The sequence below is a fragment of the Electrophorus electricus genome, chromosome 2 (genome assembly GCF_013358815.1).
Source record: "Electrophorus electricus isolate fEleEle1 chromosome 2, fEleEle1.pri, whole genome shotgun sequence".
In the NCBI taxonomy this organism is placed as follows: Eukaryota; Metazoa; Chordata; class Actinopteri; order Gymnotiformes; family Gymnotidae; genus Electrophorus; species Electrophorus electricus.
In genome coordinates, this window is record NC_049536.1 from 3,765,410 (window position 1) to 3,783,063 (window position 17,654).

Here is a 17,654-nt window from a genome sequence, read left to right on the forward strand (position 1 = left end):
TTCCATGCTTAGCTCCATAAACGACGACGCGTCAAGTCCAGACTCTCCTGTCAAACAATCTCCCTCACCTCTGCATATCTGTACCACTGTGGGCAGCCTCAAATTTCAATATAAATTACCTGGTTAAGTGAGAAGTACTGCCTTACAAAGTACACTCTCAGCGTGGCTCCATGTGTGTGCGTAACCAACTAAATTCATATCCAAGCGTCAGCGCTTATATTAAAGACGCGTAAAAGCACTGACGGTCTTTTGTGTGCATGTCCTCAAAATGTCTCTCCACGCGTACGCCTGCTCATCACACGTCCGCCCGTTACAATGAAGCCGTGAGAGTCTTGTTCTCACGGCTCCGTTCACGCTTGGGCAAGGATAGACGCAGCTTCTCTCTTATCACTCCCCTGTGTGACCAGTGAAATTAAATTACAAATATAATCACTCCACACCAGGCTCCCTTCCCGTAGCCCCCTGTCCCATTACTCTGCTTTGCATATAGAGTAGCGCGCCTTTGGAGACGTGCGCCTCCGCGGCTAGATAGCGGCGCTCAAACGTCCGGCGCGCACAATAGACTCTGTCCTACCTGCAGCGTAGCCACCGCGGGGTTTTACTGCGACGATGAATCGCGGCAAAGCGGGAAAGGTTGGGGGTGGCGGAGGGGGTTGAGAAGTATGAGGCAGAAATACAGCAGTGCGCCAACTTGCTCACAGGTGGGACTCTTCCTGCACCCTTCGTCAGTACATTCATTCCAAACGCCTCCTCTGCAAGGTGGACTGAACTCCTGCGAGCCCTGTGTGTGCATTTGTGTGTGTGTGTGTGTGTGTGTGTGTGTGTGTGAGGGTGCATGGAGTCGCTCTTCTTCAAGGAATAAGACAGACTCCACCTGTTTTACATCCACCTGCTGATTATTTGTAAGACTATTCATCAATACTATCATGCTATGACTGACAGGTGTTCACACACACACAAACTCTCCCTCCACCTTCCTTTCTTCTCTGTTGTCCATGACATAGGATAAAAGGATTTCACATGTAATAGTGTTAGGTGAGCTAAAGATTAAATCGTAACTTGACATACAGATCATCTGAAGTGTAAATACATGTGCCCTTACATAGCCTGTCTCTCTGTCTGTCTCTTGCACACATAAACAAATCCACACTCACAGAGACACAGTGGTGGGAAATTCTTCGGTACAATGCCTGCCGTTTCAGTTTTCCGTGATGCCAGAATCACCTCAAGTGAAATCATAGTTACAGCCCTCATGTTTTTGCATCAGACCGAATAAATAGTGGCTCCTTTTCTCCCACTGTTCTCCCCCTATCCATCTGTGGCTGTTTGAGTGAGAGGGAATGAAAAGCCTTCATCTCTTCATTAGAGTGATGAGAGAGAGAGAGAACATATGGATATTTGCATCACCATTATAATAAACTGCCATTGTGAAACCCTCTCTTGAAAAATCTCTTTGTTTTCCTATTGCCTCAGTTCAGTCAGATGCATTACTGTACACACAGGACTCATACCTGACGAAAACTCCCCTGGCACGGCAGCATTCCACTCTGCGAGTAAGACCCTCAGGCAGCCGTCCTCTGAAGAGCTCCGACCCAGGGAGTGAGGGCCCGGGAGCATGGTGGCCTTTCCCTCTGATCTACGCCAACCTAAATCACTCAGCGGAGTCGCTCCTCGCTCTGTCCGCCGGCCTGTTGTAGAGCGTTCACAGTCTCCGTACGCCATCGCTGGGTTTGACAGATGCTCCCGGAGCCCTGCAACCACCGTGCTTGTCAATGTCAGGTTGCTCTGAGGCCGGGTCTGGAAGGTGAAAAGCCCCCCCCCCCCCCCAGCTCAGCCACCGCGTTATAATTACAGCGTGAATTGATTTAAAGATCAGTCTGTTTAAGTGCGGGCGGCATCCACGCCGGTGTCAGCCGCCTCCATTGTCTCTGTGGCTGAGGTGTGACATGCGCGCCACTGAAAAGACCATGACTGCCCTGGCATTTTCTATAATGGACTTTTTAGTGAAAGGATGGGAAGGTGATAAGCGGCTCCGTGCCAGCGAGCGTCTTTGCTCTGAGTCGACAGCAGCGGGCACAGTTGTGGCTAGCTGTCCTGTTCAACGAAGTTGGTCTTTTCCCTAGCAGACACAAAGGGTCTTTTTAGGCTCTGCCAAACAACACTGACAACACACACACATGCACAGCCAAAAGGACAAAGAAAGTTTTAGGTACATCTGTGTGTGAGCTTTTGCATGTGCTAACAGTATCAAAGACCATTAATCTCCTGGCTGGGCCATGGCTGTTTAAACCAGCACCATTCTCACTAAAAAAAGAATGTAAAAAAGAGTCCCCCTGATGAAGGAAGCACAAAGTCGATGATTAAACGCCACATAAATCCGAAGAGGGGCTGGGATGCTGCGGCGTGGCCCCCGGCTCCAGTGAGCCTGCGTCTCACTGGGGGAGATGCAGATTTAATTAAGGCAGAATTAAAGAGCATTGTTATTCTGATTACAGACGCCCAGCTCCGTTTCCCCCGGCACCGCTCTGATGGCCCCGCGATCTGCCGCATGCTTTTCATTTCTTACAGTTTATTTAGAGTACATAAGACCCATCTGGAGGTTCTTCTCTCTCTCTCTCTCTCTCTCTCTCTCACACACACACTCACACACTCACACACATGCTTCTTAATGCCTGTTTGTTCCAGGGAGCAAACAAAGCCTTTAGGAAGCATCCCTTTGCCTCAGAGACTCTTTTTCCTCAGCTGCTGGCAGGAAGGGCAGCATCTATGCTGCATATAGATGGACTGGTGCCACATGAGAAGTTAATTGAATGCCTGCTTGAAGGAGAAACTAACTGTGTGGTGAAGAGCAGATACTGACCCCAGGGCTTGGAAGCAGCTCACTAGGCATAAGAGTACTGTACCGGTGTGTGTGTGTGTGTCCTGTGCCAGTCAGACAGGGCAGGCAGGTAGCACTGGCTTCTGAATGCATTAGTCACCAGAGAGAGAGAGAGAGAGAGAGAGAGAGAGAGAGAGAGAGAGAGAGAGAGAGACTGAGAAAAGATAAGAAATTGTGGGTTATCTTAAGAGCAGGATACTGCCTCTGTTGTGTCTTGTTCTGATCGTTGAGTGTCATGCCCTGCAACTGTGTGTGAGTGTGTTTTTAATGTGAGTATGTGTATATGTGTGTGTCTGTATGTGTTTATCCCAAAATCTGTTCTTGCATTCTAGACAATATTGAGATATAAGCATTCAACAGCATTGCGATATAAGTAGTATGGCCAACTGGATGATGTTGTATACATATATTATTTTGCTATTATAGTAGCATCATTGCTACTCCACTGGTTTTTATGATTGGAGTAGTAATAATGCTGTTGGTACCACCTTTCCTTATAAAGAAACTGTAAAGAAAATCAGTGCTGTTTGTAAAGCAACCACTTGATCGAGGCCAGGAGAGTGGTTTAGCATTTACACCATTACATTACATTCACAACAAAAACAGACAGACAGTCAGACAGATAGAGAGAGCACGCGGGTAATGAATGGCCAGCATCCTGATAAGGGCATTAATGATTATTAGGCAGGGCGGAGGGAAGGCGGATGAGTAGCGAGGATGGAGCGAGGGAAAAAGATAGATGAGCAGCCTGGAAGTGGATAGGACAGCGAAAGAAGCATTCAGGCAGCTACCTCTGACAAATGACACCTCACTGGGGGCCACTGTTTGGAATGGTAATTTACAAAATAAACTTTGAGGAAAAGAAGATTGGGGTAAGGAAGAGGAGTGTGAGAGAGAAAGAGAGAGAGAGAAAGAGAAAGAAATGAGGGCATGCAAAGAATAATGGGGAGTTGAACTTGTTTAACCTGCTGGAGTCTGCCTTTCATTTTCCCAGAAGAACAATTATTCTTGATTCAAAATGATAAATCATCTGCTTAAAAAAAAAAAATCAATCTACTCCTGTAAGCGTGAGAGATGTGAATGATGAATCTCTCCTAGGCCCAATGACAGGTATATATGTGAAAATATGACAGACTGCAGACACTGAGAATGTGCATGCAAGGGAGCACACGTTAATTGTCCAAATATTAATTACTTAATATGAACAGAAGGAGACACAACATTCATGACAGCAACAATAGTCTTCGTTGTCTGATAGAGCTCTCTCTAAGTTTATCTTAGTCACACTATATTTCATATAATATTAATCCATATATCTTCCCATGAGCTATACCATATGGCAAGCTTATCTCTTAAGACCACCATGGTGATTTACTTTAGGTTCACTTTCTGTGTAGTTCCACACTCACTGACTATCATTTCTCAGAAGTGAGGACATCTTTTCCTCTCTGGTTAGCTTACATCAGTCCTTACTGACTCCACAACAAGAAAAAGCACAGAACTGGCCTCAGATCAGCATTAAAGGGCTACCTCCAGGTCCTCCACGGTCGCTCAGCAGGTGTACTGTTCAGTTGGCGATAACTGTAACAAACCCATCTAAACAACAGCCCTTTCCTCTCCACCTACCCCAACTCCACCAAGCACACAATGACATTCGTCTCCATGCCAGGTGGCTGTCAGCACAAGACATTTTTCCCATAAATCAAACTGCCGGTGGGCTTATCAATAACAAGTCAATTAGCAGTCGAGGGGAGATGAGGGCGGGGTCTCTGGGGGTCACTGCTTGTTTGTTAGGCAGACATCTGTAGCTTTGTCCTCTTCATCACAAAGGTGGTTCCATCACACTCGCCTCTCCGGGGAAATGACAGACTATTCCGGGCCTAACTCCATCTTGCATTCTAAGCACACACACGCACAAATGCACTCACTTTGACTAAAGAGTGTATTCATTGTGTCTATCCTCTATGTCTTTCAGGTTCTTTCGATTTATTTCTACCACATGAAGGACATGACAATAATGATATGAGACAAAATTGGCATTTCCACTACCCCTTCTCCACAATTTATGACTTGGCCCAACATACTTACTGCAGCACTCCCCTTAGCATATGAATTAGCTTCCCTCAAGCCCTACAAATATCTCTGAGTCAGTCTTTCAGATGCTGAACTTGTCATTAATCCTGTACAGTAGTAATGATGCGCAACACAGGCTGAGACCAAAGGGAGAGCCTGCAGCCACCGACTGTGCATCTAATAAGTTGGCTGAGAGATCCAGCACAGCAGAGCGCAGTCCTGCAGAGAGCAGAGCAGATTAATCCACTGCCTGAATTCAAACAAGGCTGATTCTTGCACAAATATGCCCGTCGCTCTGTGGAGACGAGCGAGTCATTCCCTCTCATTAATGCTTGTCCTCGCCACCAACATGGATAGAATTCCACCAGGAGCGGAAATGAAGCCTCGCGCAAATGCGATTCCGGTGTAAAGAGCCCGTAACAAAAGCGGAGCGGCAGAGTCAGTGACTGCTGACAATGTTCGAGGAATCTGTCAAACATTGTCTTTACAGGTCATTAGAGATATGAGTCTTTTGGGATAGAATCCATCCTATGTATACAAGTGTAGAAACTAGAATGGGCTATGTAGGGCGAACTGTATGCCGGTGACGGGTGTCCACACTTTCTAATGCTTGTTTCATGCAGTAGCTGTGCAAAGCTTCAGGATTGGAGCTCTTGAAGCAGGCCTGGATGTTCCAGACTAGCTGCAGGAGGCTGCACCAAACAGCAACCTAAATGTAATTCCATTCATGTGTATATTCCTACGCATGTCTGTATTTACAGATGCATATTTGTGTGTGTGTGTGTGTGTGTGTGTGTGTGTGTGTGTGAAAGAGAGTGAGCATATGTGTAATGAGGGCAAGAAGCATATGTTTATGTTATGGTTTAGGGTGCATGTTTTGTGTGTGTATGAGATAGAGAGTGAGCATATGTGTAATGAGGGCAAGAAGCATATGTTTATGTTATGGTGGCAGGGTGCATGTTTTGTGTGTGTGTGTGTGTGTGTGTGTGTGTGTGTGTGTGTGTGTGTGTGTGTGTGTGTGTGTGTGTGTGTGCGTGCATGTTTGTGGTTAGCGCTATCAATCCATCTACCCCATGTCACTCAGCTGGCAAGGGATGTCAGTTACAGTGGAGTATAAATAGGGGTCTCTCACTGTCTTTGGGAGACACAATCCTTTGTGGAAACACCCAGCTCCAACCCGACACAGGCAGCGGAGGGGAGAGCCACTCAAACACCCACACATACACGCCTCCTCCTTTGGGCTCCCATGCAGAGAAGACCCCAGGGGACAATACGCCAGCTGAGTCTCAAAAACAAGGTAGGAGAACCCAGCTGACACTCAGACTGGGGCTGCTCAGCTGTTTGCATGTAGCTGCCTGCCTGTTTTTTTTGTGTGTGTGTGTGTGTGTGTGTGAGAGAGAGAGAGAGAGAGAGAGAGAGAGAGAGAGTATGAGGAGCTCAGTGTATAGTTGCGCCTTTGTGCTTGATGCTGACAGCTAGAGAAGCCAGGAATGCAGACACAGGCTGGTAGAAGAGTGAGTGAGGGAGAGAGAACGGCACTATGTGGTCACCGTGGGACCTCTGTGGTGAGCTGCTGCTGATTTATTGATTGAGAAAGGGCTTGATGGCGTTCTGGTGTCAGAGATGAAAGCTGCATGTCACATCATGGCAGTGTTGTTTTGGAGGGCTGTCAGTCGTTGACAACAGCTGGGATTCTGGTGATTTAATGCTATTTTGTTCCTTTGTCGATTCACAATGTCCCACGTTTTTGCTGCGTTTATGGCGCAGTCACTTTACCTTGTGCTGCTACTTTAAAGCGGTAGGCCTTCGCAACTTTTCAGTCAGCTCTTGGTTCCATTTCTGTCAGTGTCTGTGTATCGTAAGTTTTATATTCTCCTATTGGCTGCTCTTAAAGTGCTGGCGCAATGTTCCTGAAACCCTGAATCTAGCTCCACCTGAGAAAATGACTAATATAATTGATTGACGGCCCTGAAGGGATAGAGGTGCCCATTTAGCAAACTTGCCATACCCACAAAGGAAAAAAGGACACAGTTACTCCCAGACTGGGAGTGTAAAGGAGGGCAGAAATGAAGTTTTCAGCATCAAATCGATTCCTGAATGCTTGTCTCATGCATTTTACAGAAGAGTTAAATGCCACTTACGGAATAATGTGGCAGTGAGGGTCAGGGCTGAACGCTTCATCTTGTGTTGGGATTTCACAGCACTTTGTACAAAACATTCCCAGACTTAAGTAAATCTCCCTGATAGTGCCACAGGAGTCAAAGTACAGCAATGTTCAAACCATTTTGTGGGTTTATAAGTCTGAACCATTTCAGTAATGCGCAAAAAATATTCCACAGCAGCCAAACTAATCTCCTAGTCTTTTTGATAGCAAAACTAATCTCTTTTTGCTTCTCTGCACTTGGTTCTTCTCTCCTCCATAGAAGCCAAGACTGTGCTAATACCATGGAGACCGAGCCGTGCATTCCAATGGATGCACCGAGAGCCTCCATGCCGGATGAGTTGTGTCACCCTTATTCCAAGTTCTCAGACTGGAAGTTTAAGCTCTTCCGGGTACGCTCCATGGAGAAGGCCCCCCTGCCTAGCAAACCTCTACTGGAGAGGGAAGCACAGCTGGGGGTGGATGTGGTGGGGAACGGCGAGGGCCTGCCTAGCAGCGTAATGAAGCTCTGCCTCGGGGGGAAGAGCAAGGAGAATGTGGAAGGGGCTGGCAGGCGGGTGGATCTCAAGCTTCAGGAGATCGATACGCATATGAACCATCTCAGGTAGGCTGAAGATGGTTAAGTTAGAAATCATAGGTCTGAATCACTGAATCTCTTGGGGAGGTTCAATATGCCTCGACACCAATGTACTGGATTGAAAGGAACCTGTTTTTCACCCTGTTTTTCAGGTCCTTATGCCGCTTATGCGGCATGATCCTGAGGAAAGCGAAAGGCCCGGAGCACGAGGTCCAGGGAAGCCTCGATGAGTCCAGCAGGTGTGCCCTGCGCAGGATGGGCTGCAAGGCTGCTACCTGGCCTGAGGTTATCCTAAAGGTCTTCAAAGTGGACGTGGGTACAGACATGGAGACCATTCAACCTTCTCTGTTCTGTCATCGATGCTGGACTGTAGCTATGAGAGGAGGGGGCTTCTGTAGCTTCTCCAGGACACGGGTGCCTGTGTGGAAGCCCCACTCGTCGCACTGCCTGCTCTGCTTCCCCAAGAGACTCCAACTTCAGCGTAGGGGAAGGAAAAGAAACAAATCACTATGGAGCACCCACTGCATGCCCAAGAGGGCCAAGAGAGACCCAACATCCGCAGGCGCCAACAGAGTGTGGAGACAGCCCACAGACTCCCCAGTGGCAGCTAGTTTGAGGGCATGGGTGATACCAGCTGCTCAGAGAACCCTGTGGGTGAAGAACATCACTCGCTGTCAGAAGGACCACCTAAGCAGCAAGCTGCTCCCGGGTGATCTCCCGAAAGACTTTGTGAATGCTGTGACCTGCCAGGTGTGTGATCACCTGCTCTCTGACCCAGTCCAGTTGCAGTGTCAGCATCTCTTCTGTCGCATCTGCGTGCAAAAGTTCAGCCGAGCTCTGGGTCCCCAGTGCCCGGCTTGTGGCCTCCTCTTCAACCCATGTGACCTGACTGGCCCTGCCAAAGCCTTTCTTTCCATCCTCCACTCCCTCCCTCTGCTCTGCCCGAGAGAAGGCTGTGGCGAGTGGGTCCGCTTCGACTCCTTCGGCGATCACTGCCTGAATCACTGCCTCGAGCCAGACGACGGGGACGAGCAGAACGGGAAGAAGCAGAACCTGGACGACTACCTGCCCGTCAACAAGGGCGGCCGCCCTCGGCAGCACCTGCTGTCGCTGACACGCAGGGCACAGAAGCACAGGTTAAGAGAGCTGAAGAATCAAGTGAAGGCGTTTGCTGACAAGGAGGAGGGTGGGGATGTGAAGTCCGTGTGTCTGACCCTGTTCCTGCTGGCCCTGAGAGCAGGGAATGAGCACAGACATGCTGATGAGCTGGAGGCAATGATGCAGGGTAGGGTTTATGAGTGGAGCTGTGAACGCAGCACCTTTATTCAAATAAAGCACCACATCTTCCCTGTCTTTTACAATACTTATATATTCACAGTATGAAATGACAAGTGAAAATGACTTGATTATTATTATTAGCAAAGAATATTAGAAACTATAATGGTTCTTCATAGTATCCTTCAAAGTATTTCTCATGTTAAAAACCACTGCCATGTGTTTCACTTACAAAAGACATTTACATACACGTAGTTATTGGTAGGTTTCAAGAAATGTACTACACACTGGGCAATACATTTAAAAAGACTGGACAGGTTTATAAAATGTTTAGAACATACATCTAACGTTCACTCCTCTAGTACATTACACTCAAAAGAATAACATCGTCTGCTTGTCATGGTATGCTGGCTGGTACGTGTAAATGGCGTTGTCAGCACCAAGTTATCTGTGTGTCACTAATACACAGTAATATCTCTTGTCAAGAATGTATTAGAATAGAAACAACATCAGTAGCTCTTGTAGCTGCAAAATGACACAATACTGTTTTCTTCTCTAGGGAATTGGGGCCAGCTGGTGTCTGTTTTCATCACCAGCCAATAGATCAGTTTTGCCAGCCTGCTCTAGTCACCTCTCCCCTTCTTCTAACATTAACAATCATCACAAATCTAACACTAATTAGAATATACTAATATTCCAATTAACACCATATATTTTGAATTTCCTGTGGACTGTTGCATTGCTGACAAAGGGAGAGCAAAAGAGAGAGGGAGACAGGGAGAGGGAGAGACATATAAAGATCCATACTATCAATTATTTCTTTCTTTCTCTCTTCCCATTGCCCATTCCTGCAACCTTCTCTAACTAATAGCCACCCACTCCCAGCCTATACAGTTCCATGAACTTGTTATTTGTACCTGCATTTGGCTCACACTGGTTTTGTTTTCTCTATCTGCTCATCCAGGCAGGGGGCTTGGTCTGCACCCCGCTGTGTGTCTGGCCATACGAGTCAACACCTTCCTCAGCTGCAGCCAGTATCACAAGATGTATCGCACCGTCAAGGCCACCAGTGGCCGCCAGATCTTTCAGCCCTTGCACACCCTACGTAGTGCCGAGAAAGAGATTCTCCCTGGCTTCCATCAATTTGAGTGGCAGCCTGCTCTCAAAAATGTGTCCAGCTCTTGGGACGTAGGCATCATTAATGGGCTTTCTGGCTGGACGGCCTCTGTAGAGGACGTACCTGCTGACACCATTTCTAGAAGATTCCGCTATGATGTGGCACTTGTATCTGCCCTGAAGGACTTGGAGGAGGACATCATGGAAGGACTGAAAGACAGAGGGCTGGATGACAGTGCCTGCACTTCAGGATTCAGGGTGGTGATTAAGGAGTCCTGTGATGGCATGGGGGATGTCAGCGAGAAGCATGGAGGAGGTCCGTCTGTCCCAGAGAAGGTAGTTCGATTCTCTTTCACAGTGATGTCCATCTCTATTCAAGTAGAGGACGAGGACGAAGCAGTGACCATCTTCCAGGAGCCAAAGCCCAATTCAGAAATGTCCTGCAGACCCCTGTGCCTTATGTTTGTAGATGAGTCCGATCATGAGATGCTGACCACCGTCTTGGGTCCTGTGGTGGCAGAGCGTAAAGCCATGACAAACAGTTGCCTCATTCTGTCTATAGGTGGTCTACTTCGTTCCTTTCAGTTTTACTTCAGGGGCACAGGCTATGATGAGAAGATGGTGAGAGAAATGGAAGGCCTAGAGGCCTCGGGCTCCACTTACATCTGCACCCTGTGTGACTCTACACGAGCTGAAGCCTCCCAGAACAAGGTGCTACATTCCGTCACCCGCAACCACAATGAAAACCTCGAGCGTTACGAGATCTGGAGGACCAACCCCTTTTCTGAGTCTGCAGAGGAGCTGCGCGATCGGGTCAAAGGGGTCTCAGCCAAGCCCTTCATGGAGACCCATCCCACATTAGATGCCCTGCACTGTGACATTGGCAATGCTACCGAGTTCTACAAGATCTTTCAAGATGAGATTGGGGAGGTGTACCTGAAGAATAACCCGTCTCGAGAGGAGCGTCGTAGCTGGCGCTTGGCCCTTGACAAGCAGCTGAGGAAGAGGCTGAAGCTGAAGCCAGTGATGAGGATGAACGGGAACTATGCACGGCGACTCATGACCTGTGAAGCTGTGGAGGTGGTGTGCGAGCTTGTTCCTTCAGAGGAGCGTCGTGAGGCTCTGAAGGAACTGGTGGGGCTGTATCTCCAGATGAAGCCTGTGTGGCGCTCCTCCTGCCCGGCTCAGGAATGCCCCGACCAGCTGTGCCGCTACAGCTACAATTCCCATCGCTTTGCCGACCTTCTCTCCACCACATTCCAATATCGCTATGATGGAAAGATTTCCAACTACCTCCACAAGACACTGGCCCATGTGCCTGAGATTGTGGAGCGGGATGGCTCGATCGGTGCCTGGGCAAGTGAGGGCAACGAGTCTGGGAACAAGCTCTTCCGCCGCTTCCGTAAAATGAATGCTAGGCAGTCCAAGACTTTTGAGCTTGAAGACATACTGAAGCACCATTGGCTGTACACATCCAAGTACCTGCAGAAGTTCATGGAGGCCCATAGAAACTCGACAAAAGCACTGCAAGCTACAATTAACCCTGATGACATCCCAGAAGATGATTCTGATATGACGTTTGAAGTTCCAGACTTTTGAAACAGTGGGCATTTTTTTTTAAATACTTTGACTTGAATATTCTTGGACATTTCATTGCTTTACTTTCTGTAACTGGAGCCTTGATATGGCACCTTTTACAAGCACTGATATTTTCTTTAGATAAGCTACAACATCACATTGAATTACTTTATTATATACCTTTTTCGTCAATGTCTGTATGTAAAGTTGGAGTAAATTTATAGCACAGATAAGTTTAGGAGGAATTCGCTATTCTTTGTCCTCAGGCTTTGCGGGATATTTTTTCCTTGGTTGCGGGTGAAATATGGGATAGTTTATTGTATTTCTGCGTTATGACACATTCATGAATTTATACAGAAGGATTATTTATGGAACCAGATGAAAGCACTGTAAGTCACTGAAGGGGAATTGCTTTAAAAAAGCGTACGTTTATGATCGCTGTATTAATTTATCATAGAGGGCAGAAAGAAAATGGAATTAAGGAAACTCAAATTGCCTCAGTTTCAGAAGAGCCAGCGAAGAGGATTATTTTAGTGTCATATTATCAGGGACCTCTTGAAAAATAGCATTTGTGCAAAAATGACTTTGAATGACCCCCATACTGTGTATTTTCACAATTGCACGTTCTAGGAGACATACTATTATTCTACCTCCATTTAAACAGTCTGAAGATTTTGCACCATGCTGAAAGTTATTTCAGTAATTTTGCACCAGATATGCTTAACATTATTCCACAAGATGGTCCATAGTTATGTTTTGTCACAGTGCTATTTTTCATAGTTTAAGACGTTTATGTTTATTATATTTTGTTTTTTGTCATCTGTTTTAGAGAGTAGGAGTTTAGTTGATGAGTTAACTTACTTAGGTATCTTACCTTATTTACTGTATATATCTGAAAGGTTACATCAGTTCAATATGCAGTATTATGCACTGACTGATATTTTTAATTGATTACATTGTTTCAATATGCAGCATCATGTATTTTGTTGGTGCCTTTTATTGATTATTTATTGCCCAGCATAATGTCAGCATGGAACCTACTATTGTACACCAATTTGAATTTGTTATATTATGGTAATACACTGTTTACTGTTGGTGTTTATGATATGCCAGTGCCTTATTGCTGTGTGTTTTTTTTTGCAAATTTGGGACAACTTTCTGTCACCCCTTATATACTTATCAATTTGGGCATCGCTCTTTGTGTTAAATGATGGAAATGTTTTGTGTAAAATCTCAAGTCTGATTTTATGTTGGTTGTACCTGAGACTCTCAGGTACATTTATGAGGGCATCAACATTCCACGTGTCATGAAGAAAACACTTTCTTGCACAATTTATGCTCCAATGCAATTTCATTATAGTTTGTTAATTTGCACACAGACACTGTACATGTTCTCTAACAAGTTTTCTTTCTTTTGAAAACATGCATATGACTGTTTAAATATTAACTCATTATTCTTGCTTATTATGTCAGTAATGTATTTCATACATATCAACTTTTGAGAAAAATGTAACATATTTTTGGACATAATCCTAACATGTATTCTTGATCATTAAGTGTTTTTTTTCATAAAATAAAATGCAGGATTTTTGTATCTTTAAAATATCATTTTCATATCTCTTATGTATTTCATATCTTAATTTTAATAAACGTGAAAAACACCTGATTAATTTTGTTTTTATTGTCTTTTTATTTTATGGACTGTGGTAGCTCAGTGGGTAAGGTAATTGGAAGGTTACTGATTCAAGCCCTGCTGCTGTTGGGCCCTTGAACAAGGCCCTTAACCCTCAATTGTTGCACTCAGTCAGAATTATAAGTTGCTTTGGATAAAAAGTGTCAGATAAATGTAATGCAAAATTTATTTCAACCAATTAAAAAAATACATTTTCCAAGATTGCATTCTCCAAAACAGTGGCTTCAGTGTATCATAATCTCAAGAAACATCAGTCCATAAAAGTATGCAAAGCAAACATTTATCAGGTATTTAGTAAGTAGCACTTAATTGCTGGAACATTCATTGTAACTTAGAAGTAACGTAAAGAGCAGGAGCAACTCAGTCAAACAGCCTTCTGAAAAAGCTCTTTTTGGCTGGAGTAATTTTCAGCGTGATGGGCGCTTTGCGGTGCAGTGTCTTCATTGGCACTCTCTTCACAGGCATCGTGTGCCGAGGTGGGGTCATCTCCTGCTTGGGAAGGCCTCCGTGGTCCACGCAGAAGTACTTGCTGTTGTCCTGAGATAGGCGAATCAGTAGGCTCTCTGAGAGCTCCATGCATTGAGCATGGACCCAATGTCCTCCTTCACCTCTGGAACAGAAGATCATGGCTGGCCGGTTGAGCTCTGTGGAGTAGAAGGGCTCCCAGGTGTTGACGTCTACCGTGCAGCCAAGGCAGCACCTGATCCAGTAACCGGTCTGAGATTCATCCTCCTCATCTTCCTCATTGTAGGTGTCTCCGTCTCCGTCACTGCTGTACTCCATCTCGTGGGGCTCACGTCCGAAGTAGAGCTCTTCTGAATCCTCTAGAGGAGCGGAATCCTCAAAGTCAGTGGACTCTTGGCTGCATGTCTGAGTTGCATCCTCTGCTTCTGCCTCCTGCTGGAAGCTTACTTGGTAAAAGTAATATGCATCTGGATATGCTGGACTGCCTTCAGATGGAACAGCAATCAGTGCGTTGCCCTTGTCCAGGCTTCCACCGAACCAGGTGCGGCTTTGGATGATCTCACTGCTCCACTGTGGTGGCTCTCGAAACTCGAGGCGTATACCAACATCATCTAGTGCTACATATGTGCACTGCATTCGCTTCTGGGACTCGGACTGATAGCCACCGAGGATAATGTACTCATGAGCAGAGCCTGTGGGAATTGTGATGGCACTTGTGATGGAGAGACCATCATTAAGGACATCACAAGAGAGCAGTGGACTGCCTAAGAGAAGCTCTACACGTAGCCTGAACAGACGAGGTGGTCTGCAGTCAGTGGAGAGGATGTGGCCACCCAGGAAGTAGACACAATCCTCTCGTGCCAGCGCCAGGTGGAAGGACTGGCCATCTGCAAGCTCCGGGAGGATGTGTGCTGAACAGCAGCCGAACTCCAGATCAATGAGGTACACCAGGGATGGACAGTCCACCACAGTGTTCCAGTTCTCTGTGGTTCTCTCAGCAGGTGGAAGGTAGGCCCTACCACCAAACACCACACATGCGGTTTTCCCTCTGCTGTGGACTACACTGATGGTGTGGCCATACCGGGGCCCTGGAGTCTCCCCAGCCAATTCTTTCTCCTGGCATCTCATTGTGACCTTCCGATTGCATCCACGACTGTCCACACTGAGCACGTAGAGGCTTGAGGACAGCTCATTGTTGGGTGTTCGGCCTCCATGAACGAGGTAACACTCGGGGCTTCCGTCACGAGCCTCCAGCTGGCAGACTGCTGGGCAGCGCAATGGTGGAAGATAGCAAGAAGTGTTAGAGAAGGAGATGGCACGGAGTTTGAGCTCTCCATTCTTGATGCGAACACCAAAGATGCCTGTTGGACAGGATCGCTTAGGCCAGCCTTTCTGACCAAAAAGGTAAACATCACCTTCTAGATACAATAAGGAGCATCCAGGTTGCAGAAGACTTGCACAGTTTATAGCAGTCAAGTGCTGCAGGGACATTCCTGTTCAGAGAGCTGTGTGGTTTAATGAGAAATGAAATATCAATTAATTAAATTCATTTGTGATCTGTTAAAAAAAAATAAAGCAGTTGTGGAATAAGACACATTTACAATTAGCTAAAGAGTTTCAAATTAACATGTAATGAAATGCAAAAAGTGACAGAGCCATGATTTAAGCGTGTTCCTGGGGTAACTGAAGGATCACTATGACTTGTAGTCCGTTTTGCAGTGCGGTGGCATCTACTTCCACTGAAGTCGGAAGGTAAAGGCATCGTTACCCGGCATTCATTGCAAAACCTGGTTGCCCGAGGAACGTTGATAAGTTGGTATGTTTGTACATAAGAGCTTTATCGCTAGCCAGCTGTAATGTTGTCTTAGTCTGGTGTATTTTACTGTTGCTGGGGTCTTATTCATATATTTTCATAAAAACAAAACAGGAGATGGCACGAGTGAGTGTATCACAGTAGTAATAGCTGTGGATATTTCGTAGCATTTTCACCGTTGCACTAAATTAACACCTTAGCTAGCAACAGGATTAAGAATAATCCGTATTTTTCGTGAAGGCATCAACCAAGTACTTTTTTTTCTTCCTGAACTGAACTATTCGCCTGACCAACATTAATAACTATCTAATTCAGCAGCTAAGATAGGTAGATTTGTTCACTAACAAAGCTAGCGTTAGCTAGCCAATAAGCGAACTAGCAGTTTAAACTAATGACTGCTAACGTAACGCTTATTCCAACGTGCATTTTGTGATTGTGTCGAGCTGTCATGGAGTTTCATCGAATATGCTCTTACCTGTACAGTATGCCCGAAGTCTGATTATTTTATGTTTGCTTGTAGTAGCTGTCCCAAATAGTTATATAACACAAGAATAGCTGGCTCGCTAGCTACCAGTGTGTTTAATTAAGAGGGATGCAGAGCTGTGAAGCTTGTGAAGGTTGGCTGGTTTTGGTGTTTCATATTGAGGTTAACCGTCTGTGACTCTGCTTCAACAGGTGGCTAAGCACAACACACCAGAAACACGTTTGAATGAAAACAAGCAATACGGTAATTGCCTACAAACAGTATAAGCAGTAAGACAAGTTCACAACAATAAGCGTATAAAAAAATGAAACCTCAAACATATAATGCAGTCCCCAGTTTTGATGTTTTTTTAAAAAAAATATATATAAAGAGTGTACATTTGATATTCTTTATCCGTAGTTGGCAATTTAGCAAATCAAGGAGTTTACATAATTTGTTGTGTGTATGCTTTGGTATGTGCTAAAGATAAAATGAATGACAACATATGAATCAAACGAGTTCTTCAATTTTCAGCGTGGCATTATGTGAAATCACTGTCGACATTATAGCCTATACATACTTTCATGTAAAACTGCTGCATCAACATGAGCAGTAGAGTAAAAATGTGTCAAGTGAGTCTCTTTTGTTTTGAATAATAATAATAATATTATTATTCAAATTATTATTATTATTATTTACATTAAGCGTTTCTGCTTAGCCACCCTGGAAAGAGCAGAGTAAGCTATAGGGGAAGAAGTGGTAGAATAAGCGTGATGAAAGAAAGACTAAAAGGTGCTGAAGGTGGTAACAGCTGTTCATTAGCGTAGTGTTTTTTTTTTTTTTTTTTTTTTTTTTTTTGGGGGGGGGGGGGGGGGGGGGTTGTGCTTTGTGGAGCTCAGTGAATATGAGCAAAACAAAGCTGTAACCACTTGTGCCTGGAAGAACGTTGGAGTTCAAAAACAAACACTCGAGCACCTGTGTCTCTGAGCTTCTGCTAAGTTGCAGGGCAGGAGAGGGGCTTTAATCGACTCCCCTGTACCAGTCTGAAAAATAAGATGCCTTCAGCATCTTAATCAGCTGTGGGGCTTTTTTTCAATACATATTATATATGCATATAGTCAAAATTTGCACTCTCGCTGTGTAGAGCCCTTCTACATGCTCCTGTCCTCAAGCACCACATCACACTGCAACCCTGAGAGTGACATCAGTCAGTGCAGATCTGAATCAGAGATGAGCCAAGGGGAGCACTTGGTGAACACAAGGTGCAGCGGTATATAGAAGGCCTTGGGCCATGTAGGGAATTGTACTGTTTAATTGATAGCATGGGGTAATTGGACTCTAGTGTAGCACCTGTTTCTTTCCTATGGAATGTCTCGCTACCTGACAGTGGTTCCCCTGAAGGAAGGGCTTGACAATTGACACAATGACAGCTCAGATGTTCTGATGATCGCTTTGCATGGTTGCTCATTACTCTTTAATGTCACTGTAATCATTCTCCTTCCTTACTGATTGTAATTGAAGTGAACTTTATAAAGATAATTTCACCTTAATCAGGGCTAATG

At 45.4% G+C, this 17,654-nt stretch overlaps 3 protein-coding genes across 6 annotated transcripts in view; 2 read left to right on the forward strand and 1 right to left on the reverse strand.

The window, feature by feature from the left end:
• Window positions 1-6,114: 6,114 nt before the first annotated feature.
• On the forward strand, window positions 6,115-13,237 carry rag1 (recombination activating 1). Of its 2 annotated transcripts, none has more exons than XM_027028668.2 (4): window positions 6,115-6,248; window positions 7,375-7,716; window positions 7,842-8,974; window positions 9,929-13,237. In XM_027028668.2, the coding sequence occupies exons 2-4, from the start codon at window positions 7,397-7,399 to the stop codon at window positions 11,677-11,679; spliced, it is 3,204 nt and encodes a 1,067-aa protein (XP_026884469.2). In that variant the 5' UTR covers window positions 6,115-6,248; window positions 7,375-7,396; the 3' UTR covers window positions 11,680-13,237. The 2 variants fall into 2 exon arrangements, with proteins under 2 accessions (XP_026884469.2, XP_026884470.2); XM_027028669.2 differs by lacking the exon at window positions 6,115-6,248 and adding an exon at window positions 6,561-6,648.
• Window positions 13,238-13,499: 262 nt separating this feature from the next.
• Window positions 13,500-16,315, reverse strand: rag2 (recombination activating gene 2). Its single transcript, XM_027028674.2, has 2 exons — window positions 16,105-16,315; window positions 13,500-15,321 (listed from the first exon to the last, which is right to left on the reverse strand). The coding sequence occupies exon 2, from the start codon at window positions 15,305-15,307 to the stop codon at window positions 13,712-13,714; it is 1,596 nt and encodes a 531-aa protein (XP_026884475.2). The 5' UTR covers window positions 15,308-15,321; window positions 16,105-16,315; the 3' UTR covers window positions 13,500-13,711.
• Window positions 15,545-17,654, forward strand: part of iftap (intraflagellar transport associated protein) — a 112,843-nt gene continuing 110,733 nt past the window's right edge. The window contains exons 1-2 of one of the 3 annotated variants that reach the window (XM_035523750.1): window positions 15,725-15,755; window positions 16,305-16,356. In XM_035523750.1, coding sequence (XP_035379643.1) covers window positions 15,747-15,755; window positions 16,305-16,356 — 61 coding nt within the window. In that variant the 5' untranslated portion in view covers window positions 15,725-15,746. Of the gene's footprint in view, window positions 15,633-15,724; window positions 15,756-16,304; window positions 16,357-17,654 lie in introns of those variants that run through there. The other 2 variants (XM_035523749.1, XM_035523752.1) reach the window with 2 other exon arrangements.

What these genes read in the sequence shown, in the direction of transcription:
- rag1 (XM_027028668.2), top strand. Translation starts at nt 7,397, where the DNA reads ATGGAGACCGAGCCGTGCATTCCAATGGATGCACCGAGAGCCTCCATG. An exon ending in ACGCATATGAACCATCTCAG is followed by an intron (nt 7,717 to 7,841) that starts GTAGGCTGAAGA and finishes CCTGTTTTTCAG; the next exon opens with GTCCTTATGCCGCTTATGCG. An exon ending in GCTGGAGGCAATGATGCAGG is followed by an intron (nt 8,975 to 9,928) that starts GTAGGGTTTATG and finishes CTGCTCATCCAG; the next exon opens with GCAGGGGGCTTGGTCTGCAC.
- rag2 (XM_027028674.2), bottom strand. Translation starts at nt 15,307, where the DNA reads ATGTCCCTGCAGCACTTGACTGCTATAAACTGTGCAAGTCTTCTGCAA.